The sequence below is a fragment of the Manis javanica genome, chromosome 17, assembly GCF_040802235.1.
Source record: "Manis javanica isolate MJ-LG chromosome 17, MJ_LKY, whole genome shotgun sequence".
Classification (NCBI taxonomy): domain Eukaryota; kingdom Metazoa; phylum Chordata; class Mammalia; order Pholidota; family Manidae; genus Manis; species Manis javanica.
In genome coordinates this window covers 38,616,042-38,639,777 of record NC_133172.1, presented here as the reverse complement: position 1 = coordinate 38,639,777, position 23,736 = coordinate 38,616,042, and the positions used below count along the sequence as shown (strand labels likewise).

At 52.1% G+C, this 23,736-nt stretch overlaps 1 protein-coding gene and 1 long non-coding RNA gene across 4 annotated transcripts in view; one reads left to right on the top strand and one right to left on the bottom strand.

Moving 5' to 3' along the window:
- The window catches only part of LOC118971007 (uncharacterized), a 32,579-nt gene that overhangs the window by 3,189 nt on the left and 5,654 nt on the right, over positions 1-23,736 (top strand). For both annotated transcript variants that reach the window (XR_005059233.2, XR_012126879.1), the window contains one exon: positions 1,105-1,173. This is a non-coding gene — a long non-coding RNA (uncharacterized lncRNA). The remainder of the gene's footprint in view (positions 1-1,104; positions 1,174-23,736) is intronic.
- CX3CL1 (C-X3-C motif chemokine ligand 1) lies at positions 11,548-21,739 on the bottom strand. Of its 2 annotated transcripts, XM_073226543.1 has the most exons (4): positions 21,539-21,675; positions 18,490-18,614; positions 15,605-15,725; positions 11,548-13,970 (listed from the first exon to the last, which is right to left on the bottom strand). In XM_073226543.1, the coding sequence occupies exons 3-4, from the start codon at positions 15,679-15,681 to the stop codon at positions 12,941-12,943; spliced, it is 1,107 nt and encodes a 368-aa protein (XP_073082644.1). In that variant the 5' UTR covers positions 15,682-15,725; positions 18,490-18,614; positions 21,539-21,675; the 3' UTR covers positions 11,548-12,940. The 2 variants fall into 2 exon arrangements, with proteins under 2 accessions (XP_073082644.1, XP_017528140.2); XM_017672651.3 differs by lacking the exon at positions 18,490-18,614 and having other exon boundaries at positions 21,539-21,739.

Sequence of the window (23,736 nt, the reverse complement as noted above, 5' to 3'; positions counted from 1 at the left end):
CTGGAGGGCATCCACACCCACCTTCGGCCTGAAGGGGCTGGACCAGCCAGATTCTGGGTCCTTCACCCTGAGAGGTGGGGGGAAGGGCTCCTGCCCCACTGGCTGTCCTGTGTGCTGGGAGTGGGACAGGGACGCTGCTGTCACACTGCCAAGAACTTAGCCCCAGTTGTAGGGCAGGGGCCAGCCTTCTGGGTAGGAACGCTTTATCATCTTCAGATTACACTTGACAGTTGTCATTGATCATCTGCAAATTGCACATGACAGTTGTCATTGGGTGGCACAAGTTCTCACCCCAGGTCATGCCCATGTCAGCTGAGGCCCCAGCAAGGCCAATGACTTGCCCAGGGTCTCCAGGGGCATCTTGATAAGCACCTAGCATTTAACCCACTCGGCTCCATCCTCGGACAGCTGGAACTAGATTCTCCCTGCCCTGCCCATGGGGGCTGAGATGCAAGGGTCCTAAGTGTTATCTCCATTCCCAACCCAAAGTAAGTCCCCCTCCCGTGATGCAGGAGCCTGACGTGCTCACTGATGAGGCAGCTGGTCCTGACAGGTCGCTGGGCTGCTGAGTTCCTCAGGTCAGAAACGCAAGCGTCACCCCTGCCCCAGCAAGGCCTGGAGTTGGCCACCTCGGTGGGTCCTGAGCCCATCCCCTTCTCTCCATCCACATGGCCGCCCCCTCCACCTCTCTGCCAGACCAGGGCCTCACATTCATCTCCCAGCTTCCAGGCTTGCCCCTCCAGTCTGTCCTTCTCCCTAAAGCCCAGCGACCTTTCCAAAACAAATCTGTGCAAGGCTCTCACCGTCCTTCACCGCCCCCATGCTGCCCTGAGGATGAAGCCCAGGTTCCTGTCTACTTCTCCACCTCAGCACTCACCCCCAGTCCCACTGCCCACCACATCACTTTATTCCCTCCATGTGGACCTTCTTTCAGTTCCTTGAAAACGCCAGGCTCAAACCCAAACTTCTGTACAGGATCTGCCCCACCCCAGACCACTCTCTCCTGCTCCCCCACAGCCCACTTCCTTTCTCTCCTACCCTCCTTCAGATCACATCTGCAACCCTCACTTCCTTCAACGCCCCCCTTCCTCTGTGTCTTCACAGGTCCTTGACCTTCCCATTGTGACCTCTTCACATGGCATTGTGATTGCTCATTTGTGTGCTGGGTCTAAGGTAGGAGACTGTGAACTCCTTGCAAACAGGATGTCTTTGCTGTTCCAACTTGTATCTCCAGGACTTAGCACTCAGTAGGTGCTCAATAAAATGTGTGTACTGAATGGATGAAGAGGTGGAGGCTTGGATGGATGGATGCATGGATGCATGGATGCATGGACACTTACAAATCTTTGAACTATAGCTGGAGCCCAGCTTACCTTCTATCCCAGAGGCTCCTTCATCCCAGAACAGATTGTTTGTGCTCCATCGTGTCCCATCAGTTCATTAGACATACCTGAATCCTCCGGTCATGGATGAGTCAGAGGAATTAATTGCGGCCCTCTGTGACTCTTTTCCCATCTAGTTGACAACGTTCTTGTGGGTTATGACCTGAATTGCTTCAACTGTGGCTTTGTTCTCGTTCCTCTTTGATGCTGGAAGGGCCTCCTTCCCTCAGCGATGCCCCCACCTCCTGGCTCTTCACCTTCTCCCATCCCAAGGTTCCTCTTCCCCTCTGCTGACGACATGCCCTAGTCCCACCACTTCCATAAACCCTCTCCTTGACCCCAACACCCACTCCTGCCTAACATCCAACATACTGTCTGCCTATTTCTCCTTTCATTCATGACCAAACTTCTCCGACATGTGGTCTACACCTTCTGCTACCATTTCCTCTCTACCCACGTGTAATATAATTCTTAGCAATGTGGCTTTTAGGCCCTGACAGTGGGGAAGCCACTCTCTCTAGGCTTCTCAACCCCATGACCAATCCCTGAACTTCCCATCCCCTCACAAGGAGCAGAGTCGGGCAATGGTTACCAGCGGATGCTCTGGAATCATTATCTATAGCCCTGGGTGCCAGTACCTCTTCTACCCATTCTTGGTTGTATGGCCAAGGACAAGTCTATGAACTTCAGTGCCCTCCCCTGTAACATGGGCATGCTGGCAGACACTCCCTCCCCACCCCACTCAAGAGGCCGTAGAGAAAGTTCCTGGTCCCTGTGTGGCTTAATGAACCCCCTTGTCATCACTGGGAACCACTTCCCTTCTTGGCATCACTCCTCCTGGGATTCAGGACATATGTCTTCCCCGAGCTCTCTGTGGGTTCTTCATCCCTGAACTCTTACCATAGGCTGAGCAGGGTTCCTGGCAGTTACATTTATTGGTTTACTTTGTCCTCACAACAGCCTTTGGAGGTAAGAACTATTATCATCTACATTTTACAGTTAAGGTTACTAGGGACCAATGACACTGGTTAAAAAGCTGGCTCAAGGGCACACAGAGCTAGCCTGGGGCCCTATCCTAGTGTTTGCTTTTGCCTCAAGCAACCCTCTCTCCCTCCCCTGAGTCATCCACTCAGGCCTTTGACCTCGGGCTGCTTGCTGCCTGGATCTCTGTGCCCAGCCCTGACCAGTGACTGTGTGGACACACCCACCTGGACCCAGCCCCATCCTCCAGCCTCCTCAGCCTGTCAGAGGCCGCAGCGCCCTGCCTTGCAGTCTAGCCAGCTTTGTGCAGGTCTGTCACTCACACTGGACTTTGGGCTCCTGGGAAGCAGGAATCTGACCCCTTGTGGTTCCCTCAGCCCCCAGAACAAGAAAGGCAGGACCAACTTCCCTTGTGCGAGCCGGCATCATTCCCCACCTCCCCGGCTGCCCCACTGGTCTGAAACTTTGCCTTTGACTCCTTCCTGCCTCCAGCCCCCATGTTTCATCAGGCACAGACTGTGCTCAGTGATATCCTCAGGCGAGGCTCAGCTCTCTCACTTCCTCTTCATTCCCATGGGCTTGAATGAATTCTTCACACCCAGATAAGATCAACAAATTCTGGGCCTGTTTCCTCCTCTCCGGTCCTCCCACAGTCACCTGCCTGCATGCCCAGGTCTGGTGAGTCTTCCTCAAGAGCCGCTCTGACTGCATACTGCCCTCCCCACCGGACTCAAGAACCACCAATGGCTCCCTGCTTCCTTCCCCCTCCACTTGAAACTCTTCAGGCCAGTCTTAAAGGCCTGGTCTCACTCATCTGGTCTCATCTCACGGCTCTCCAGGGTTCCGTTTCCTGAAGAACAGTGTGTTCCCTCTCTGTGTGACTTGCTTTGCTGCTCCTGTCCTCTTCTGGATTATCCGTCTTCCTGAGCCAAACTTTATCCATTCTCATATGTGACAGGCCACGTCCTGTGCCTCAGGATATTTGCTGACTGCTCTTGCAGCCTGGAATGTTCCTTCCCTAGATATCTGCATGACTCACTCCTTCACCTCCTTCAAATCTTTGAATGTCATCTTTCAGTGAGGCCTTCCCCACTTAACATTGCAACCACACCACCTCTTCTGCCCTATTTTTTCTTTTTCCTGGTGTCTGCAATACTCACCACCCTCTAATGTACTCTACCATTGACTTACTTATTATGCCCGTTTCTCCTTGCCTGTCTCCCACCTGCACCCCGCCACCTCTCCCCACTGCAATGTAAGTTCCCATGGACAGAGGACTTTGTCACTTTTGTTCAGTGAAATATATCCCCTGGCACATGGTCGGCTCTCAAGATTAAGTAAGGGGCTCACTGTGGAGATGAGGGCTAAGAGCAAAGATTCTCAGTCAGGTAACCCACGTTTGAATTCAGCTCTGCCATCAATGAGTTGTGAGACTTCGAGCAAGTTACTTCTCTCTGAGCCTCAGTTTCCACATCTGTAAAATGAAAATAATAATAGTAAATACATCAGAAGGTTTTTGTATCAACCACTAGTGCTTATGGCAAATAGTGCGTGTTCCTGACTTAAAATATCTGTATCTATATGCCAGTGACTCCCAGATTTCTCTTGCAAACTCCAGACTTGTACATCAGCTGCCTACACAATGCGTCAAATAGGCGTGTTAAACCCACGCAGTCCAAGGCTGAATTCCTGATTGCTGTCCACCCCCATACCCACTCCTCCCCTGGTTCTTGCCAGCCCCTTCCTTCCGGTTACTGGGGCCAGAAACCTGGGTGCCATCCTTGAAGCCTCTCTCTCTCTCACCCCCCACTTCCCATCTGTCAGGCAAGCTCCTGGCTCTGCCTTCAGAATCCATGCAGCGCCCGGCATCTCTCCCCTGGAGCCCTACGCTGCCTCCTGGCAGTCTCTCTGCTCCATGCTTGCCCCTACACTCTGTTCTCAGCACAGTGACCCCAGCGAAGGCCGATCTCAGTTCAGACCACCCTGTGGCTCTCCACCACACGCGGAGAAAAAGCCAAAGACCCATAAGGTGACCACAGATCCTCACCTTGCTAACTGGGCTCCCTCCACACCGACCCCCCCCACTGTGCTTCCACCAGGCCAGACACTCTCCTGCCTCAGGATATCTGCTGACTGCTCTTGCAGCCTGGGATGTTCGTTTCCTAGATACCTGCATGACTCACTCCTTCGCCTCCTTCAAATCTTTGTTTAAATGTTTCAGTGAGGCCTTCCCTACTTAACATTGCAACCACACCACCTCTTGTGCCCTATTTTTTCTTTTTCCTGATGTCTGCAATACTCACCACCCTCTAATGCACTCTACCATTGACTTACTTTTTATGCCTGCTGCTCCTTGCCTGTCTCCCACCTGCACCCCGCCACCCCACCCCACTGCAGTGTAAGTTCCTGCGGACAGAGGACTTTGTCACTTTTGTTCAGTGAAGTATATCCCCTAGCACATGGTCATCTCATGCTTGTTGACTTCAGTGAATGAATGAGTAAATGGCTGGTATTGTTCCTGAAGCTCTTCTCACCGAGTGCCCCTCTTATCCATGGACTTGTCTCAATCTCTCTCATGCCTGGGCTCCCTCCCCAGCCCTGTAAATCAGTTCCTTTTGTTCACTGCAAGAGTCCAACTATTTCCAGGGAGCATTTGCCACTATATACAAGTAATTTCACAGGCAAGTCTTCAGTGTCCTGGCAGCACTGGGACAATTCAGGGCTTCGCTGCTGACAAATTCAAGGCTCACCCCTCAGGGTGCAATGACGGACCTTCCTTTAGGAGTCAGAAGTCGGCTACAGCCTGCTCTGACCCTGGCAGCTTGTCTTGGGGAGGGAGGATCTGTCCTGCCAAATTAGACTCTGTGCTCCCAAGGAAGGTTTGTTCAGCACCAGGGTCAGCACTAAGAGCCCAGCCAGGAAGAACAGGGCACCCTTTCTAAGGAGCCTGGTGGATTTGGCGCCTGTGAAAGACTGAGTATCCCCCCCTCATTACTATCCAATCTCAGCCACAGCAAACAAGCCAGCAGGGAAAGGGTCAACTGTATTTGGCCACTTGGCATGTGACATGGTCCTACCTGGATCATGGCTCACCCAGTGGGGGCTGGAGGTACAGAGGGGGTGTGGCCACTTCTGATCAGGGTCCAGGCTTGGGAAGTAAGAGCCCCCAAAGGAGGTTCAGGCTCTGTTCTTTCCAGAGAGAAGCCAGCACCTCAGCAGCCTTCTGGCCTGGGCCAGAACACACTACGGCCTGTCCTTCCACACTCCAGGGTTTTACCCTGGACCCCACCTGGCTTGCCACAGGGTCCTCCCTCCCTCCCTCCTTCCTTGTCTCCTTTCAGCTCTCCAAACTTATTGCTTGTTTTTTTTTTTAATGCATCAAATTATCTAATCTAGCTCCAAAATTTTTTTTGTTTTACTGGGATCACGTTGAATATATATAGATTTATTTGGGTTGCTGGGCGTCGTTCCCATTAATTTCCGAACTGTGCCTCAAAGTCCCTCTTGCCTATCTGGTCCCTCCTCCCCCAGCCAGCATCTCTCATCCCTGACCTCCCAGTGAGCTGCAGGCCTGATGGGCAGTTGGCTCTCTCCACTGCCTGAAGTTGGATTCATTAAGGATGTGCTCCCAGAGGAGACGGGAAAGAGTGGGAGAATGAGGACAGGGAAGGGACAGCAGCCCAGCCAAGGTGTGACCTCAGGCAAGTCTCAGGCGTAGCTTCTGCCTGACCCCACGGAGGTTCCAGAGTGTGAGTTAGAAGTGAGTCAGGTGGGGCTCTGGGTAGGACCCCAGCATTGGGAGCCACACGCATGCACCCACCTCCAGGTGAAGAGGTAAATATTACCCTCACTGAGCCCATGTGCTTCTCCTAACCCCTCCCTCTATGCACTAAAGGAAATTGAAGGGGACATTCATTAGTCCCATGCATTTCTTCATATTTCACTAATGAATGTGTGCATGTCCTTAACATACAGCATTGTTTATCCATGTTCTTAAGCTTTATGTTAAAACTATCATATTGTATCTGTATTTCCACATCTTGGAGTATTGAACTTGAGATCCATGTGTATTGACAGGTGCCAAAGTCAACCACTGATGTTATTCCATACAATAACAATACCACAATTTACTGAAAAGAACAAACAGTGAGGTCCCAGAGTGGGACTGCCAGCTGGTTTAGTCACTCCCTAGCTCTGTGACTTTGGGTAAGCTCCATAATCTCTCTGTGCCTTGGCACTGCCATCTAGAAATGAAGCCTGTATTAGTAGGACCTCTCTTAGGGCTGAGGTTGGGATTAAATGAGAAAATTCATTCAAAGGCTCACGGTGGTATGTGATGGGGGTGGTGTTTCATTCATCACAGCCTCTGGAAATAAGTAAATGACTCTTCCCCGCCTCTGCTTCCTGGCATGGCCCCACTGCTTCTGCCCCTGACACCCTGGAAAGGGGACCTCGGGCTACCTACCTGGCATCTCTGTGCTCATGTAAGGAGACTCCAATTCCATCAATCGGCTGATGGTCATGAACCAGGGAAGACGCTGCACAGGTATGGGTGGGACCCAGAGGTGGGGAACTGGAGGAAAACGCCCAGGCCTGCAGATGCTCCCTTGCTCAGAGACGCCTGAGATCCCAGGGTGGCTAGATTCCCCCTCCACCTGCTCACTCCCCTTAGGGAATGGGGGGACAGTCAGGGCCTTCACCCAATCCAGGCTTTCTAGGATCCTAACTGGGCTTAGGGAGCAGTTTCATGACCAGAATGTGCTGGTGGAAGGTCAGAGGGGTTCAGGAGTGACTTGGACACATCTTCCCAGATGGCCACCTTCAGTCTCTAACATCCCCTTGAAGCAATGAAATGTATTTAAATTTTTTGCCAGGAAATGCCTTAAAATGCTGTTCCCCACATGGACAGGTAGCTTTCTGTAAATCAGAAAGGTGTGTGGTACAGGCACCAGGTCAGAGAGTGCTGAGAGACACAGATGGCTGTGGGCACTGGCCCTTTCCCTTTCATTCCTTCCAGGACCTGGGGCACAAAGGCAAATCACACACACACACACACACACACACACACACACACACACACACACATCCCTGCCCTTTCAGACCTTACAGAGGCAAGGTAAGACCTTACAGAAAACAAACAGGAACAGCCAGGTCATGTGAGGCTTATCATGGGTGCAGGTGTGGTGAGCACCCATAGCAGGGAACATTTATTAAGCTAAGAAGTCAGGGAAGGCCTCCTGGAGGAAGTGGCATCTAAGCTGAGATCAAAGAGTGAGTAGGAATTGCCAGGGGAACAGTGAAGGGAAAGTTATTCCAGGCAGGGCGGAATAGCCAGTACAATGGCTCAGAGGTATGAGATAGAAGATTGACTTCAGGATATAAAAAAAATGTGTGGCCAAAGGTGTCTTAGGGAGGGGTAGCAAGAATAGGGGAACAAGCATCAGGAGAAGTAAGGCTGGAGCCAGTGGGCCAACTGAAATCCTCCAGGAAAACAAAGACACGGAGCATGCACTTGTCAGACCCTAGAACTGTGTAAAAATGCCCAACTTCTGTGCCAACAGGCCCAGGTTACCCTGATTGGGCTTCTGAGATCAGGAGGTACCTGCAAGACTGTTTGATCCAGATCATCTGGCAAACAGCTGGTGCTCAATAGCATTAATATTCTTCTCCCTGTTTGCTTCCTTGTCCGCTGAAGTGATCACCAGCATATCTGAGCCACTAGGACTCCCGAGCATCAATGTATCTCAGAGAAACGACAAACGTGTTCTTTCCAACTCCACTCAATGAGAAATTCAGATACCCAGATAGCTGGGAGGCTAAGGTTGATCTTCATACATCTGCACAGAGAACAGATGAAGAGGGGCAAGCTAAATAATGGAACCTATTGATCCCAGTTTAGGGAATGTCTTCAAGCTTTTTAACAGCATCATGCCCTTTACTGACAAGTCATCCCTGCTTGATCCAAGTAACAGCGTGTTTCTTCCTCCTCACTGCTGAGTCAGTCAGAACAGGCTAGGTTATATTGCAATAACAAATAACCTTAAACTCTCGGTGGCTTAAATCGACAAAGGTTTATTTTTTTTCCACATAGATCAGCTGGGGCTCTTTCCATGGCTGGAGGCTCTTGAATCACCCTCACTCTGCGACCCAGGGTGAGGAAACAGTGATTGTCTGGAATGTTGGCAGGTGCTGACCCAGAGGGACTAAAAGTTCTGGAGACTATCTCATCAGCAATTAAATGTTTGAACCTTGTGACACACATTACTTCCACTCTCAGCTCACTGGCCAGAATCTGTTGTTTGGCCCCCACCAACCCTAAGGGAGCAGGAAGAGCAGCCCTCCCATGTGTCCACGGGGGTAGCAAGCCAGAAATATTCAGGGCGACTGGCTACTGAGTTCTCCAAGGACTTAACACTAACAAACTTCCCTTTCTGTTCAAGATTCAGATGTCTTGCTAGCCTGGTTTTCATTAGTTAGGATTCATAAGTTTTGACCTTGCCAAGTTCAAAAGCAATTTAGAGGAGAAAAGTTACATTCACTTGAACAGTGTCTATTAGCTTAGGGAAAAATTATACAAATTACAAATTATTCTTCTCTGCTTAATGACACCATAACATTTCTTCACCATATTTTACTGAAAACCACCAAGACTACTTTTTTTATAGATATCCCATAATTCTATAATCTTGTTTGGGTTTCCAATAAAAAAAAGGAATGGAAATGGGATGTTTCAAACCCTTCGGAAACATCAGTTGCATGGTCAGAGTTTCTATTTACTGAGCGCTCACTATGGCCATTGGAGGTTAAACCAAGACCCAGAGAGATTAAGCAACTCGACCAAAATCACACAGCCAGAGATCCCCATGTTATATCCCACTCCTGAATGGCTAAAAAACAAAATGCTCATTACAAAGAATTCTATTTTGTCCACTGGGTGCAACGGATCCCTTGAAGATAAGAGAGGGGCATCTCTTCCCAAAATGTGCCACTCTGGAATTCTCCTGGGTTCAGAGGTACCACCCCTGCTCAGTTTGGTGAGATTAAGGAGATCCTGCATGCGTTTGGCCAATTAAGTTTATGGTCAGCTTGGAGAAGTCAGCCTGGCACTAGATCTTTGCTTAAATCCCAGAAAGCATGTGACTGAGCAGTAGTGAATGGGGGTACAGGTGGTTTCCTGAGTTTCACACACATAAGGGCAGCAGGGCATGTGCACACACAAACATGCACGCCCGCACACGTGACATACGTATGCATCGTGGCCCCCAGGCATCTATTGTTCAACCTCATGCTGGAAATTCCCAGCCATTCATTTCTGTTTTTTTCTGCCTGGCCTCACCCTTTTGGGGAATGTACAAAGAACACAGGGGAGGGAAGAGGGACTAATAGCAAAGAGCAAACAGTGACAAGGCAGCAGGCAGCTACTGCCCAGAAGACCCTGCAAGTCTCAGGGGATGGGAGTGGGTGGCCTGGTTAAGGCGGGGTAGTGGGGGGGGGGGTCTCTAAAATTTTGGCTAGGTGCCAAATCCCCTAATTTGGAGGGCAATGTAGGGCAGAGGGGGGCAGACAGGAGAAGGAGGAGGGGTAACAAGGACGATAACTTGAAAGTACAGATTCCCAGCTCTCCCACTCCTGATATCTGAATTCAGTAAGCTCAGGAGTCTGTACTTTTAAGAATCTGTGGGTCATACTTCAGACTCAGTAGCTAAAATTCAAGTTCTGGAGAAAGACGTTTGGTTGTATCCCAGCTCTGCTGCTCATAAGCTGTGTGACCTTAGGCAAGTCATGTATCCTTTGAGAGCCTTACTTTCATCATCTGTGAAATGAAGACTGTTGTACACCAAGAACTTAGCACACTGCCTGGCCTGTGGTAAAGGTCAAATAAACCATGGCTGTTATTGTTATTATTATTATTGTCTATGTTACATTTGTTACTCTGATGCCCAGAACCCTGGCAGCCCTATCAGAGATTTTAGAGGCCCCCAAGTCTCCATGAAACTCTGCAGTAACTGTGGGGATTCAGCTGAAGTTTAGCTCTGAACTGAAAGAGAAAATAAAACACAAACACACCAGGATCCCTGGGGAACTGGTCTGGATCGAGCCAGGAAAGAGGTTTTCTCCTGCTCTCCATCCCCTTCCAGAGCATGATGAGTTTAAGCCTTGCCTAACAATGTGATAAAAAGGCAGGGACAAATATTTTTATTTCAGAGCTGCTGGTGGTGTTTTGTGTTGCCTTCCCCAAGGATGGTGTTGAGGGGTGCGGTTGGAGGCCTGTGACCTTGCCCCCGAGCTCCTTCCTAGGGGTTGTCTGGGCCAAAGCAGGAGGAAATGGCTTTGGGGCTGAGCGCAGAGAGCGACAGCTCTCTGCTAAGGGAAGTACTAGAACTGGCAGCTTGTGCAGGGCAGCAAACCCAGATTCCTGCACGAACCTCAAAGCCAAATGTCTATGCACTTCGGCAGGTAGTGAAATGAAGGAAGCCAGTAGGGTGTAAGAGCAACCATGGCTTGCCTTTCTTTGTCCTACTTTAATAGCAAGTTGGGCTCAGAAAAATATCCTTATTGTAAGAAAAATAAGAGAAGAGTGATGATAAATGGCAACTGACATGGCTGTAGGGTCCGGGAGCACCGAGGAGTGGAAGGGATGGCGGAACTGGAGGCCTCAGCCTGGTCGGCCCCATCCACCACCATGCGGGGGGGCGAGGCCATCCAGCAGTTCCTTGAGAAGTAAACCTTCTTTGATTTTTATCTGGACCAGCAATGAGACAAGGCAGCAAAGAGGAAGATGTGGCCCAGTTTGCTTCTGTGGGTCACCAGATCACTAATGGTGATACCAAGGCCCCCAAGATGGTGGTTTAGTAGGCATGGGGGGGGGGGCGGGATGGGGAAGGCTTCATGAGGGAGTTTGATTACTGCTGGGGATGGGAGTCACTAGGAGAGGCCTCACACCTGATTGTATACAGGCTCAGAGAGGTAAAGGCATGGCCTAGTGTCACACAGCTGGGCCAAGCAGAGCCAGGCCAGGAGCTCAATGCCCCTCACCCCTCTTCCCAGTGCCCCTCCTCCTGCTGACTAAACATTCTTGCCCCTCTGCCCCGGGAAGGCTAGAGAAGGGGGTCTCCAGGGCTCCCCACAGATTCTCGGCCCCTCCCTTGTTCCATCCCCCTGAAATTCTGGTGGCTGATCCTGCTCTAGAAAAAGCAACTTTATTCGATTCACAAGACTTTTCAATTTTATTAGTAAATTACAAAATGGCATGGACATTGGTGATTGGGTTGGAAAAGCAAAAGGATCAACCAACTTCTTCCAAAGTCCCCCCAAACTGTCCCTGTCCATGTCCTGCTTGGGGGAACTAATCAAGTCTATGGAAGGGGGACCAGTGGCCCCAGCTGCCTTCTCTCAAGGGAGGGGAGCCCCAATATGGGTGTTCTACCCCCTGAAGGTTCTCCCAATGTGGAGGAGCCCCCAAAAAGTGCATTCAGTCCTGTTGTGCCCCCCTTTGCAGGTGGGCAGAGCAGCATGGCTGCCCTCTCTCTGAGAACCAGTTTCCTTTGCTTCCGCTGGGCATTTATTTGCCAAGTAGACTGTCACCCGCACCCAGGGGAAGCCCAGCCCATGGGACGCTGCTCAGGGGGAGGGCAAAGATCACTCTCAGGGACAATGAGAGGGAAGTGGAGACTGCCCTCCAAGTCCAGGGTCCACGGACGTGCCAGTCCCACTGGTTGGCAGAGAGTGACTAAGCTGCTCTGCCGCTGAAGGCTGTGAGACTGTGCTCTGGGTCTCTGGATAAATTCATGATGACGTCAGGGATACAGGTTATTGCCACACATTTACCATCCTTCTTTACAGATGCCTTGTCAGGCTGGTGGTGGGCCTGGGACCCGAACCCCAGCCTTCACATACACAGTTAATGTTTCCCCATTGCACAGCAAAGACTGAGGAGCGAAAGAAGTCAAAGCTACTGGAGAACTCCCACACCCCCTCCCATGACAACCGAGGGCAAAGCCTTTGCTGGGAGCAGTCCCAGGAAACACACTAGCCTCATGCAAAAAAAGGTAGGTCCCCCGGCTGGGGCATGGGCTCTGTACAGGGGACAGGGGAGATAGCACCGCAAGTGGCCGGGGTGACTGGCAACTGCAGCGGGACCGAGAGACACAGTGAGGTCTGGGGGAGCGGGCAGACGGCGCCTGGCCTGCAGCTCATCTGTGAGATGGGATGACTGTGGTACTCTCTTGGGGACATGGGCCAGAGGGGCTGGGTGTTCAATAAATAATTGTTCACTGGGGCTGGGACTGTGTCAAAGGGAACCTCTAACTAGCCAGCAGCAGAAGAGAGTTTTCTGACTTAGGGTCATTGGAGTGAGTTGCAGAGGCCATCATCTCTGTTCCCAGCAGGTCAAGAATGGTCAAGAGTGACCTCCTGGGGTAGGCCTGGGAGCCGGGAGCAGCCCCACCTGGAAGGTCCCACCTCCCTGCTCCAATCACCCCAGTCTGGGTCAGGCCCTTGGGTAACGGTGAGTGTGAGGACGAAGGACCCCAGGAAGCTGTCTGAGTTGAACAGCTAGATGCAGGCAGGTGGGCTGATCACACTGGCACCAAAACATATGAGTTACTGGCACAGCTCCGGGGGACACAGCGAAGCCCTTCCACCATCTCCCCTGACAGCTTGTGGGGGCAGCCCTGGAGGCTCTGGTAGGCAAACATGGCCACCCCCAGGCAGAAGAGGAGGCCAAGGAAGGCCAAGAGCCCCACCGCCTGCCTCCGGGTGGCTGCCTGGGAGTCAGGGACAGGAGTGATGAGGACACCCAGCTTCTGGGGGTCCACAGTGGCATGGATGGTCTCCTTAGCCTTGGGGCCCCAGCTACCTGAGGCCACTGGTTCCCTGCTGGGGGCCCCTGCAGAGGAGACAGGGACACGGGGTGTGCTTCCCAGCCCTGGGAAAGCATCCATGTGAGCTGAGGTGGGACCCATCTCCTTTGGCCCTAGAGAGTTTTCTGGTGTGGGTTTTTGGCCCTTGGTCCACACAGGTTGGCTTTCAGGCCCTGTGTTGTCTTCTGGGGCTGTGTGTGAAATGGTGGGGTCCTGGGTGGAAAGGGCCAGGTTCTGGGTGGAGGAGACCTCAGTAGAAAGGGCTGGGGTCGAGAGGGTCTGGGTGGAGGGAGCCTCAGAGGCTTTTTCTTCAGCCCCGAGAACCGACCCAGGTCTGTAGGCAGCAGAACTCTGCCACAATATGGCAGTGGTGACATCAGCTGTGCTGAACGGCTCAGTTGTCTCGGGCCAAACTGGAGGCCCTCCGTCTGCAGCCTTTGAAGTGGAGGGGTTCCTGGTCCCCCGGGAACCAACCTCTCCTGTTGGCAGTTCTGGAGAGGCCACTGAGGCCCTCTGTGCCTCCTGGCTACTGCTCTTCCCTGTGGCTCTGGGCTCTGCGACCATGGACCTATTCATTCCACTGGTGGCTGGGGCGCTCCTGGGCTCACCCATGCCGATTTGCTTCTCAAACGTGCCACCATTTTGAGTTGGAGCAGCAGCCCGGTGGTCTAGATGCTCTATGGCTTTCTGGACCCATTGCTCCTTTGGGTCAGCACAGATCTGTAGTTTCCGTTGGGTCTTGAAGCTGCAAGGAAGGAAGAGAGAGACCCAGTGATGCACAGATGCCACGTGGAGTAGGATGACCACATGAATGCCCTGCAGGTAAACAGACCCTGTTGGGAATTCTGCCCCCACCACCTATTAGCTGTGAGCTCTGAGCTGATCAGCTGGGGCAGCTAGACCTCTGGGACTTCTGTGTCCTCACCTGAGAACTGGAGATAGGATACCTGCTGTCTATAGGATGACCAGCCATCCCAGAAAAACTGGGACTGAGGGGCCTCTGCAGATGCAGCCCTTCAGAAAGTCCCAGCAACGTGGGACAAGTAGGTCACCTTACATCTGTATTACTATAAATAATGAAAATTATGTAATGCACCTGGCTCAGCATAGGCGAGCAATAATAGCTGAAAATAATAACAATGTTAAGAATAATGTTGTTACCATTAAGGCAGGGGCTCTGGGCTGTACCTGCCTTCTGATTGGGAGGAGGCATCATGGGTGTGTGACTGGCAAGCTGGGCAATGATGCCTCCTCATTGTCACAATGTCCTCTCCCTCCTCTCCTAGTGGGTGTCCCTGGGCTGAAAGGGCACCTGGTGAGCTACAGCCATGTACATGGCGGCCCTGTTGGGACCCTGAGTGCCATCCAAATCTTGAGTTTCCTCTGAATCTTGTGTATGGGTGGTTCACTGCTGAGACCACAGCTCAGAGCTGACTGGAGTCCTTGCTCCATGCCACGGCTGGGGCATTTTGACTGTTTATACTTCACACCGTCCTGCAAGGTGGCTACCAAGCTCATGACTATTTTACAGATAAGAAAACAGAGGCTCAGTGAGGTAATGTAAATGTGCCTGGCTCCAGTACGCAAGGAAGCCAGAGAAGTCCAGGATGCAAGTGTGACGTTTCAGGCCCCCACAGGCATGGTGCTGCCCCACCACCAGGATTCCCTGGATCTACATGAGGCTGCTGCAGGGTCCAAAGATCAGCCCTGGGGAAAGGCCTCCAGGCTGGACAACTGGGCAGTACCCAAGAGGAGCCACCAAACGAGCAAGAAGCCAGAGGCCAGGGGTCCCAACAGCCAGGGGCAAGGTTCTCTGGGCATGGCCCCTCTCCAAAGTCCTACAAGGGCCCTGTTTCCTCATCTGTCAGGTGGAGATGATAATATCTGCCTCCCCTATTGTCAGCAGCTTCCGGGCACCCTGCTAAACACTTCAGTGACATTATATCCTTTCATCCTCCCAAATACTGCTTTTACAGATAAGGAAACTAAGGGCAGAGGACAAGCAATGTGACTAGGGCCACCCAGCCTGCAAGTAGTGAAGGCAGGATTTGCACCAGATCTGGTATAGCCTGGAGCCTGCATTTTGAGACCACCACGCTTTACCTTCCCATGACATCTAGCCGGTTTAAGCTCCGCATAAGGCATGCTTGGGCCCCTCTGGTGGCTGCTCCAGGTCACGGGCCACTCAGGAAGCCATGTCACACCTTTGCTATGTAGCACACGTATTAAGATCAACAGGCCAGGAACAGGAGGAACATTTGCTGAGGCCCTGGCCAAAAACCCTGGTTTGGGTGGGAGGATATGGAAGTGGATTAGCAGAGGCCTGGAACTATCCCCAGAGCCTATCAGGAATGCACAGGCCAAGAGGGCAGTACCTACATGATGGCGGGTTTCCTGCAGGATGCTTCAGTTCGTTGATAGTTGACTAGAAAATCCACATTGATCTCCGGGTGCATCTTACTGCATACGACACTGCATTTCTTCACTCCATGGTGCTGTCCTGAGCCCAGAAGTCCCCAGTCAATAGGACTGTCCATGAGCATCTGGCTTCCCAGCTCATGACAGCTTGTCTCAGTCACACCACCCAAGCCAGAACCGAAGCTCAGCACACCCTGGCCTTAGAGGCCCCTGACCTCAGACTCCTGTCCCTTGCCAAAAAAACAAAACACTCTATGCCTCAGTTTCCCCACCTGCAGAATAGAGACAACAGTAGAATCTATTGTTGTAAGGATTCATGGAAATGAACTCTTATTTAGAGAGCTCTTATTACTTGGCACATAGTGCTTAATTAAAAAAATTAAGTGGCTCTAGTCGGTCTATTGTACAGCAGGGGAGACAAGTCTGGGAGTGACAGGGATCTGCCTGCGGTCACACAGCCAGCAAGTGATTTACAGCCTCTCCTACCAGGCCTGACTCCCTCCTTTGGGCCCGTGGTGCTGCCCATCCCCCAACCCTGCTCTACCCAGTAAGTCACTGGCTCAGCTCTCCCTAACGTATATATATATATATATATGTATATGCACCCACTCCTCCTTCTCAGGCTGATCCATGTTCACGGATTTCCGTGACCTCTGACTTCTACACCCAGACTTCTGTTTTCCACTTCAGATTTCCACAACAACTTCTCATGTGCACAGCCCATGACACATGCACACACACCAATAATACAATGGCACATATATATAGTCTCCCACACAAAAACACATAATGGCATGTGTACACGGCACATGTAACAAATAATAAAAACGTATAAGCACAACCACCTCCTAAGGTAGGTCACAGGGGGAGAGGTCTGCTGAGTAGATTATCCCCTGTTCTGCCTGTAGAGCTAAGACAGGTTGGGAACAGTTGCTGAGAGGAACTGAACTGGCCCTTTAGAGTTCCCAGGGCAGCTAGGGCAGCAGGAAGGAGGAGGGATGGAGAAGGGGGCTGTGCGTGGGGTAGGGGCAGAGGGCGATGGGCAGGGGCCTGCAGGTGGCTGGGTGCCACATGGAGCCAGAGAAACCCCAGGACAGGATGAGAGTGACTCAATAGATAGTTGAGAACTCAAATATTTTATATAAACATTTGAAGTTGTTTGCATTACATTTCTACCTCCCCCTCCCCCTAAACTCTCCAGCAAAATTGACTCTAGTGTATGCTTGAGAGGGTATGTCAGAAATAAGGGAGGGTTTGAGTTTCATATCTGGGCAAGGTCACACTCAGCAGAAGCAAGACCCCACAGGGTTTTGCAAAAATCTAGATGCCAGGACTTCCAGGGCAGTGGAGTTGAGAGGCAAACTGATCTCAGTTCTGCAGAACCTGGGGAGCCCCGGCTGATCTCCAGGTTCCACCACAACACACACTGCTCATGCAGGAATACTTATGTGGTCGTGGATGTGCAGACATGCTCTGCTTTTTCAGATACCAGCACACACGAGTGTGCGTGCACACACACACAGGCACACACACTTTCTAGAATCTGCTGCGTCCTCTCCCATCACTGGCCCTTAGCCTTAGCCCATTCCCTCTTGGGGCCTGCAGGGCCACGCTGGTCGTGGCCATCAAAAGGCAGCACTAGTAGCTCCCAAGGTTGAGCAGGGGGCACTCGCAGCTACAGATGCCTAAGTCACAGGCTGCCCTTTCTCTCTGAGGAAGGAGGATGTGAGTCAACTTGCTGCCTTTTTACCCTCCTTCTCCCACAGTGGGACCTCTGAATGACTCAGCTGCAGCCTCCCCAGCCCCTGCTGAACAGAGCAGGACGCAGCCTCCTGGACGGGTCTGGCAGGTGTGCTCCTGGGGAAGCCCCAGAAAGCCAGGGCCCCTGGGTGACCCCGAGCCAGTGGGAGGGGTTAGCTGGGTAAGGGCAGTTTGCTCTCTTGAATCTACTTCCACAATGTGGAGGGGCACTGCCCACCCCCAATGCCTTTGAAGAGCCACAAAGTCAGCCTGTCCCCAAAGTCCCGGTTCTCTGGCTTGGTGCCTGAATGCCCTTGGCCGGGCTCTGTTCTTGGTTCTGCCTGAGGAATATTGTGTAACTATCTTTCTTACTCAGAACTGAAGTTTGCTTTTCTGTAATTAGGAAAAGTGCTTCCAGCCAGCCAGCTATTTATCTGCCATGTGAGTTTCGGGAGGGCAGGGACTTTGTCTCTTTTGGTGTCAGTGTTTCCCAGCACAAAATGGATACTCAATAAATATCCATTGTATGAAATAATGTCTCAGTCTACTTTTCCACCCACCTATCCATCCATCCACCCATTTATCTGCCCTCTCCTGTCAATCCCCTACCCATTCCCCACCCAACAACCTGTCTACCTCCCACCAGTCCCTACTCACCCCCATCCATCCATCTACCCATCCCCTAATCACCCACCTGCCACCTGTCCATTCCCTACCCATTCTTCACCCCCTTTCATCTGCCCATCCATCCATCCCTTATCAGCCCATTCACTCATCCTTCATCCACCCAGCTACCCATCCATGCATTCATGCATTTCTTGATTCAGCCAACATTTATCTGAATTACTTTTGAGTGTCTACAAAGACCCAGGCCTTCTTGTCCTTAATGCTGAGCTCTTTCTCCCATAGGTGCTGGTGCGAAGTTTGGGGAGAGCACCTCAATTCCAATAAATGCTATCAGATCACAGCATTTACTCAGTCCATCAGTAAATGCTGACCTTCCCTCTTGCCATGCCCTGTGCTGGGCAATGTGAGGGGGAGTGGGATGAACAAGGCCCATCTCTGCTCTCAGAAGGCTCCCAGGCTGAAGGGCAACCATGACATACCCACGAAGTATCAGAGCATATCTTAGTTGAGCATTGACTGTGTTCAGCGCATGAGCATCTGCACTCATTAATTGCCAACATCTCTGCAAAGCAGGTATAGTTGTCCCATTTTACTGATGCGGAATCTGAGAATCAGAGAGATTAAATGACTTGTGCAAGTCCACACAGCTGCTTACTGGCAGATCTCATTTTTCTCCTAGCCCCTGGACATCCCATTGTTCTGGATAGCCTTAAACACCAGGCAGAAACACCAAGTTCCAGAACATCCCCAGATGTGCTGACATTTGCATGAGAGAGAGACTGCCTCCAATTGCAAGTGATCAGGGAAGACTTCCTGGAAGAGGTGTCCTTTAGGCAGGGCCTCCAGGATGGCTGGCTAAGAGGCTTACAGGCAAGAAGAGACTAGAATGTTCCTGGTTTCTAGGTGAGGTAAGAAAAAGAGGGCTTGATCCATTGTTCAGCTGTGTGTCTTGGATGAGCTGCTTAGACTCTCTGAACCTCAGTTCCCTTGCCTATAAAATGGATATTATAATACCTGCTTCACAGAGTAGTTGTGAGAATAAAGATTTAAAAATATCTGAACCCTTAGAGCAAGGTTTACTCAACAGCAAATATAACTGACATTTCGGAGCAGATAATTCTGTGTTGTGGGGATTGTCTGTGCCCTGTAGGATGTTTGGCACCACCCCTGGCCTCTACCCACTAGATTTCTGAGCATCACCCAGCCAAAAATGTTGGGACATTTATAAATAACGAAAAATTTCTCTAGAAATTGCCAGGTGTCCCCTGGGGGCCGAACTGCCCCAGAGACATCCACATGGCTCCACCCTTCCTTGCCTTGACACCCCCTTCCCTAATCCTGTACTCAAAATTTCAATGTCTTCCCCACCCTCCCCGCTTTCAATTCTTTTTTAAGCCACAGCACTTTTTTTTCCTTCTAATAAGCCAAACGGTTCAGTGATTTACTTTCGTATTGTCTGTCTTTCCAGTTGGTGTTCAGCACCCTGACAACTGGGATCTTGAGCGGTTTTATTCACTGATGTGGCCCTGGCACCTACAACAGTGCCTGGCACATGGCAGATGCCCCATAAATATTTGTTGAATAAATAAACAAAATGCACAAGGAAATACTTTGTGGCATATGAAACCTTAATCAATGGAGAAACAGGAATTTTTATTTAAGTTCAACAGGGGCCTGGATCTGACACTCTGAATTAATCCTCCCTGCCTCCCCATCCAAGCCCACAGCTATCCAGAGGGGCAGACTACAGCTGCTTAAAACTGATTTTTTCTTTTTCTCTTTCATGCTGGGGCTTGAGTGGGAGTGAATGCGTCAGTGCTTCGGGGGGAAAATTCTCTGCTCTGACTTGTGTCTGCAGGTTTGTTATATAAAGCAGAGGAGCCTCCTGCCTGACACAGCCCCACAAACCCACATTTAGGAACTGACCCTGCTGCCCTGCACCAGCCAGCATGGCAAGGAGCCTCTCTGGCTTCTGGCCCACCCCCTAGTCCTGGAGGGACTCCCAGGGGCTATCTTGGGGCCACAAACGTCAGTGTGGATGAGGACCTCCAAGGTGGGCCTATGGTACAAATGTCCAAGAAGAGAAACTGAGGCTCAGGAAGACTAAAATGATGGGAGTATCTCCCAATAAAGTCAGAAACCAAGATTAAGGCAGAAACCTGATAGTCCTGGAGGCTCGGTCTAATAGAAAGAGCATCTAGGGTCCCCCCAGGATCCCTTCTAATCCTAGAACAGGAATCCCCCACCCCACCCAACTCTCGCCTTTTAGTATAAGTCATCCTCCTCCTCCCACTTCCAAAATGCCCTCCTAGGCCTCATCGCACAGGAGGCAATAGCTGTAGCTAAAGGTGAGGTAGGTGGTACCCTGTAGAAGGCAATAGCCTGCGCAGGGTCACAGCTATGGCAAAGCAACCTCCATCTGACTCCTTGTCTTCCTGGGCTCACTCTCTTCAAACACTTCTGGCCTCAGAATTCAAGCCCACGAAGCAGGAAGCCAGCAGCACTTGGCCTCCACTGTCCCTAGCCACCTGCTACCTGCCCCGCTGGTGGGTTTTCCCCGCAGGGTGAGCCTCAGGAGACAGTTTGCTCCATGGAGGTGTCTGGAAAATGTTTCCATTCTTCCAGACTTGCTGTGTGCCCTAAGGCAGGCTTCCACCTTCTCCACCCTCAGCCCGGGCACTCCCTGAGGACAGGCAGGCCCAAGTGGCTCTCAGAGGCCATGTGGCTGGCAAAGGTAATGACCATGCACCCACGTTCTCTCCTGCATCCAGTTTTCTTCTCTCCTGCCCTACTTGCTGGCTGTGCATCCTTGGGCCAGTTTCTAAACCTCTCTGGGCCTCCATCTTACTCATATCAGGTGGAATGGGCACATCATGGTCTACCAGTACCAAGCTTCAGAAAACAAGTGCCTGGAAGTGAAAGCATTTTCTAAGCTCTGCTTTGAGGAGGAAGACCGTATCATAGGGGAAATAAGGCAGAGGGATTGGGGCTACAGCAACAGCAATGCGCCCAATCCATGAGCTAAAATGACCTTGACCGCCACTGATCCTGGGCCCGTTACTCTAGTGCCTTGAAATCAGGGCAAGATAAAGTCCCATCTGGGGCGTGGCTCCGGGCCAGAGCTGAGTGTTACTTACAGGTTAACCTCACATCCCTGGGCAAAGAGACCCAGCCCACTGTCAGTCCAAGCCTCCCTCCCCAGTGCCCAGGAGAAGCCTCCTCAGGCTTCCCGGAGCCCCCACCCCTCACCCCTGGCACCCTTGTGCCACCCATACCACCTGCCATGCGATAGCCACCTTGCTCACTGGGCCAAGCAAGGTCAGTCTCCGGACACGGGAGATCTTTCCAGCGGAGGGGCCGCCCGGCATCAGAGGCCAGGAAGGCGCCCAGCCCCCTCCTCCACATCCTTTAGAAAGGGCTGCTAGTCTTACCCAGGCAGGGTCCGGGGGCCCTGGTGTCAGGTCTGTGGGGCAGAAGTAGGGCTGGGAGCCCCCCACCCCAGCTCATGCCCTAGTCCACCCCACTCACCGGCCATCAGCATGGTCAGATGGCAGATGGCAGCCAAGCGGAGCAGCCACAATGGAGCTGGAGGAGCCATGGCTGAGGGCGGGCGGGGGTCCAGGCGGGGCCAGGGGAGGCCGCGAAGCCGGCGTCCCAGATCGGTGCTGTGACCCCACCGCCGGAGCTCGTCCTCGCGTTTTATAATGGGGCTCCTCAGCCGCTGCCTGTGCCTCCGCCCCCGCCTCCGGCCCCCGCAGGCAGTCGGGTGGGAGGGGAGAGGAAGGGAGCCAGTGCGCGGCGGCTGGATTCCTCAGGATGTTGCCAAGGAACCGAGCCCCTCCAGGCTCGGGTTGAGGGCCGGCGGCAGGGCTCTCGGCTGGCTGCTCAGAGGGCTTCCCTTGCGAGGACCTGCCTGGGAGGCTGGAACAGGCTTGATGGGGGTCAAAGGCCTTCTCTCTTCCTGGCAGCGATGGCCACCTCCCTAACCTGGACCCGGCACCACCCTAGGACCTGATCCAGGGTCCTCTCTCCTAAGTGGGCGATAAACAAAAGGGCAGAGGGACAGAGGAAAAGGGAGTGCTGGTTGCTAGCCGGCCAGGAGGGCCTCGGGTCCCGAAGTCTGGGTCTGATAAGCTCTCCTTTGTTTTGGGAGGTGTCTCTCCCACACCGTGAAAAATCATCAACCTTTACCCCTTCAGGCCCCATCTCCTGGGGTCCCTGTCCATCAGTGCGTCCCTGGAGCTCAGCATAGAGCCTGGCCAACAGTAATGCTTCAGTATAGTAAATATTTGCTGACAATGATTCAGCCCAACTTCATAGGGATGGGTGGGGAGACTGAGGCCCAGGGAGGGAGAGGGATTACTCCAGGTCATTCAGAGCATCAGGGCAGAGAATAGAAGACTAGACATAAACTGGGGCGTGGGCATCTTGGGACCCAGAAAAGAGCCCTGGCCTCCTTGCCTCCAGCTCCCCTACCTCTCCTTTCTTGCTTTGCACCCTCCCACTCCCAGCGCTGGTCCCCTGTAAGCCCCTTGTAAGGAACAACGCATCTGCCAACCTCACCCTGAGCAGCTCAGCGCCCCTTGGTGTATCCTTAACTCTGAAGCCTTTGGGGAAAGACCCCCCTCTCTTGGGGGCCACATTTCTCCATCCACCTAAGGAGGGAGCTGTGCTAATCCACTGGGGAGGGAGTGTTCAAGCTCTGACTTCCGAGGTTCCCTCTCCATTAGAGGTGGTGACAGCAGTGGAAGGCCTCACCAGCACTCCCACCAAACTGGTGTAACTGCTTGAGGGTGTCCGATGTGGCACAGACAGCTTTAATGGCAGCCTTTCCTAAAGACAATGACAGCAATACTCAAGATGCTAGAAGAGTCTAGCAGGAGCCTAGGAGAGCCTGGGGCCAGCTAAGGAGTTAACTGCGACCCTACTCCTATCTAGGTGTCTTGGGGATGCCAGCCAGAAGGAAAGCATTTGTCTGTGAGTCACTGTCCCAGGGTTCAGCACTAACCAGTCTGGGCAGCGAGGTCACAGATCCCAAAGCTGGGGGACTTCTTTCTCACCCAAACACGGAGGGCTGCTGGGATGTGGAGGTAGGAGGCTGGGTGCTCCTGCACAAGGGGAGCACCCCTGGGCACAAGCGGGGCAACGCACTCATGCTCAGAGAATCTGTCCCAACCCGTGCAGACGTTAGTCCAGTGACCTTCACATTTCCGTTGTCCAGCCCTTCATCTTGTAGCTGGGGAAAGGGAGGCCCAGAGAGGGACAAGAAGTGTTAACTGAGGTCCAAGGCTGGGTCTGCTCTGCCCCTGTAGGAGCAGCCAAGGAAGAGGGGCAGGGTGGGGAAGAGGGAGAGAGGGGGGGGAAAGGAGGAGGAAGCGTTAAGAGAGAGATGGAGAGAGGAGGGCAGCGGGAGGGCAAAATGGGAGGAAAAAGGGGAGGGGCCTGGGCAAGTCCTAGGAAACCCTGCACTTCATAAAGGACAAGAGCCAGGCTGGGGCCAAGTATTTGGGGGTAGAGGCCTTTGTTCCCCTGTCCCCAGACTCTACTCCAAAGAGGTATTTCTTTTTTTTTTTTCAGCATAGTAACATTTATTTTATTTATTATTATTTTTTAATTTTGTTATCATTAATCTGCAATTACATGAAGAACATAATGTTTACTAGGCTCTCCCCTACCCCAAATGCCCCCCACAAACCCCATTACAGTCACTGTCCATCAGCATAGTA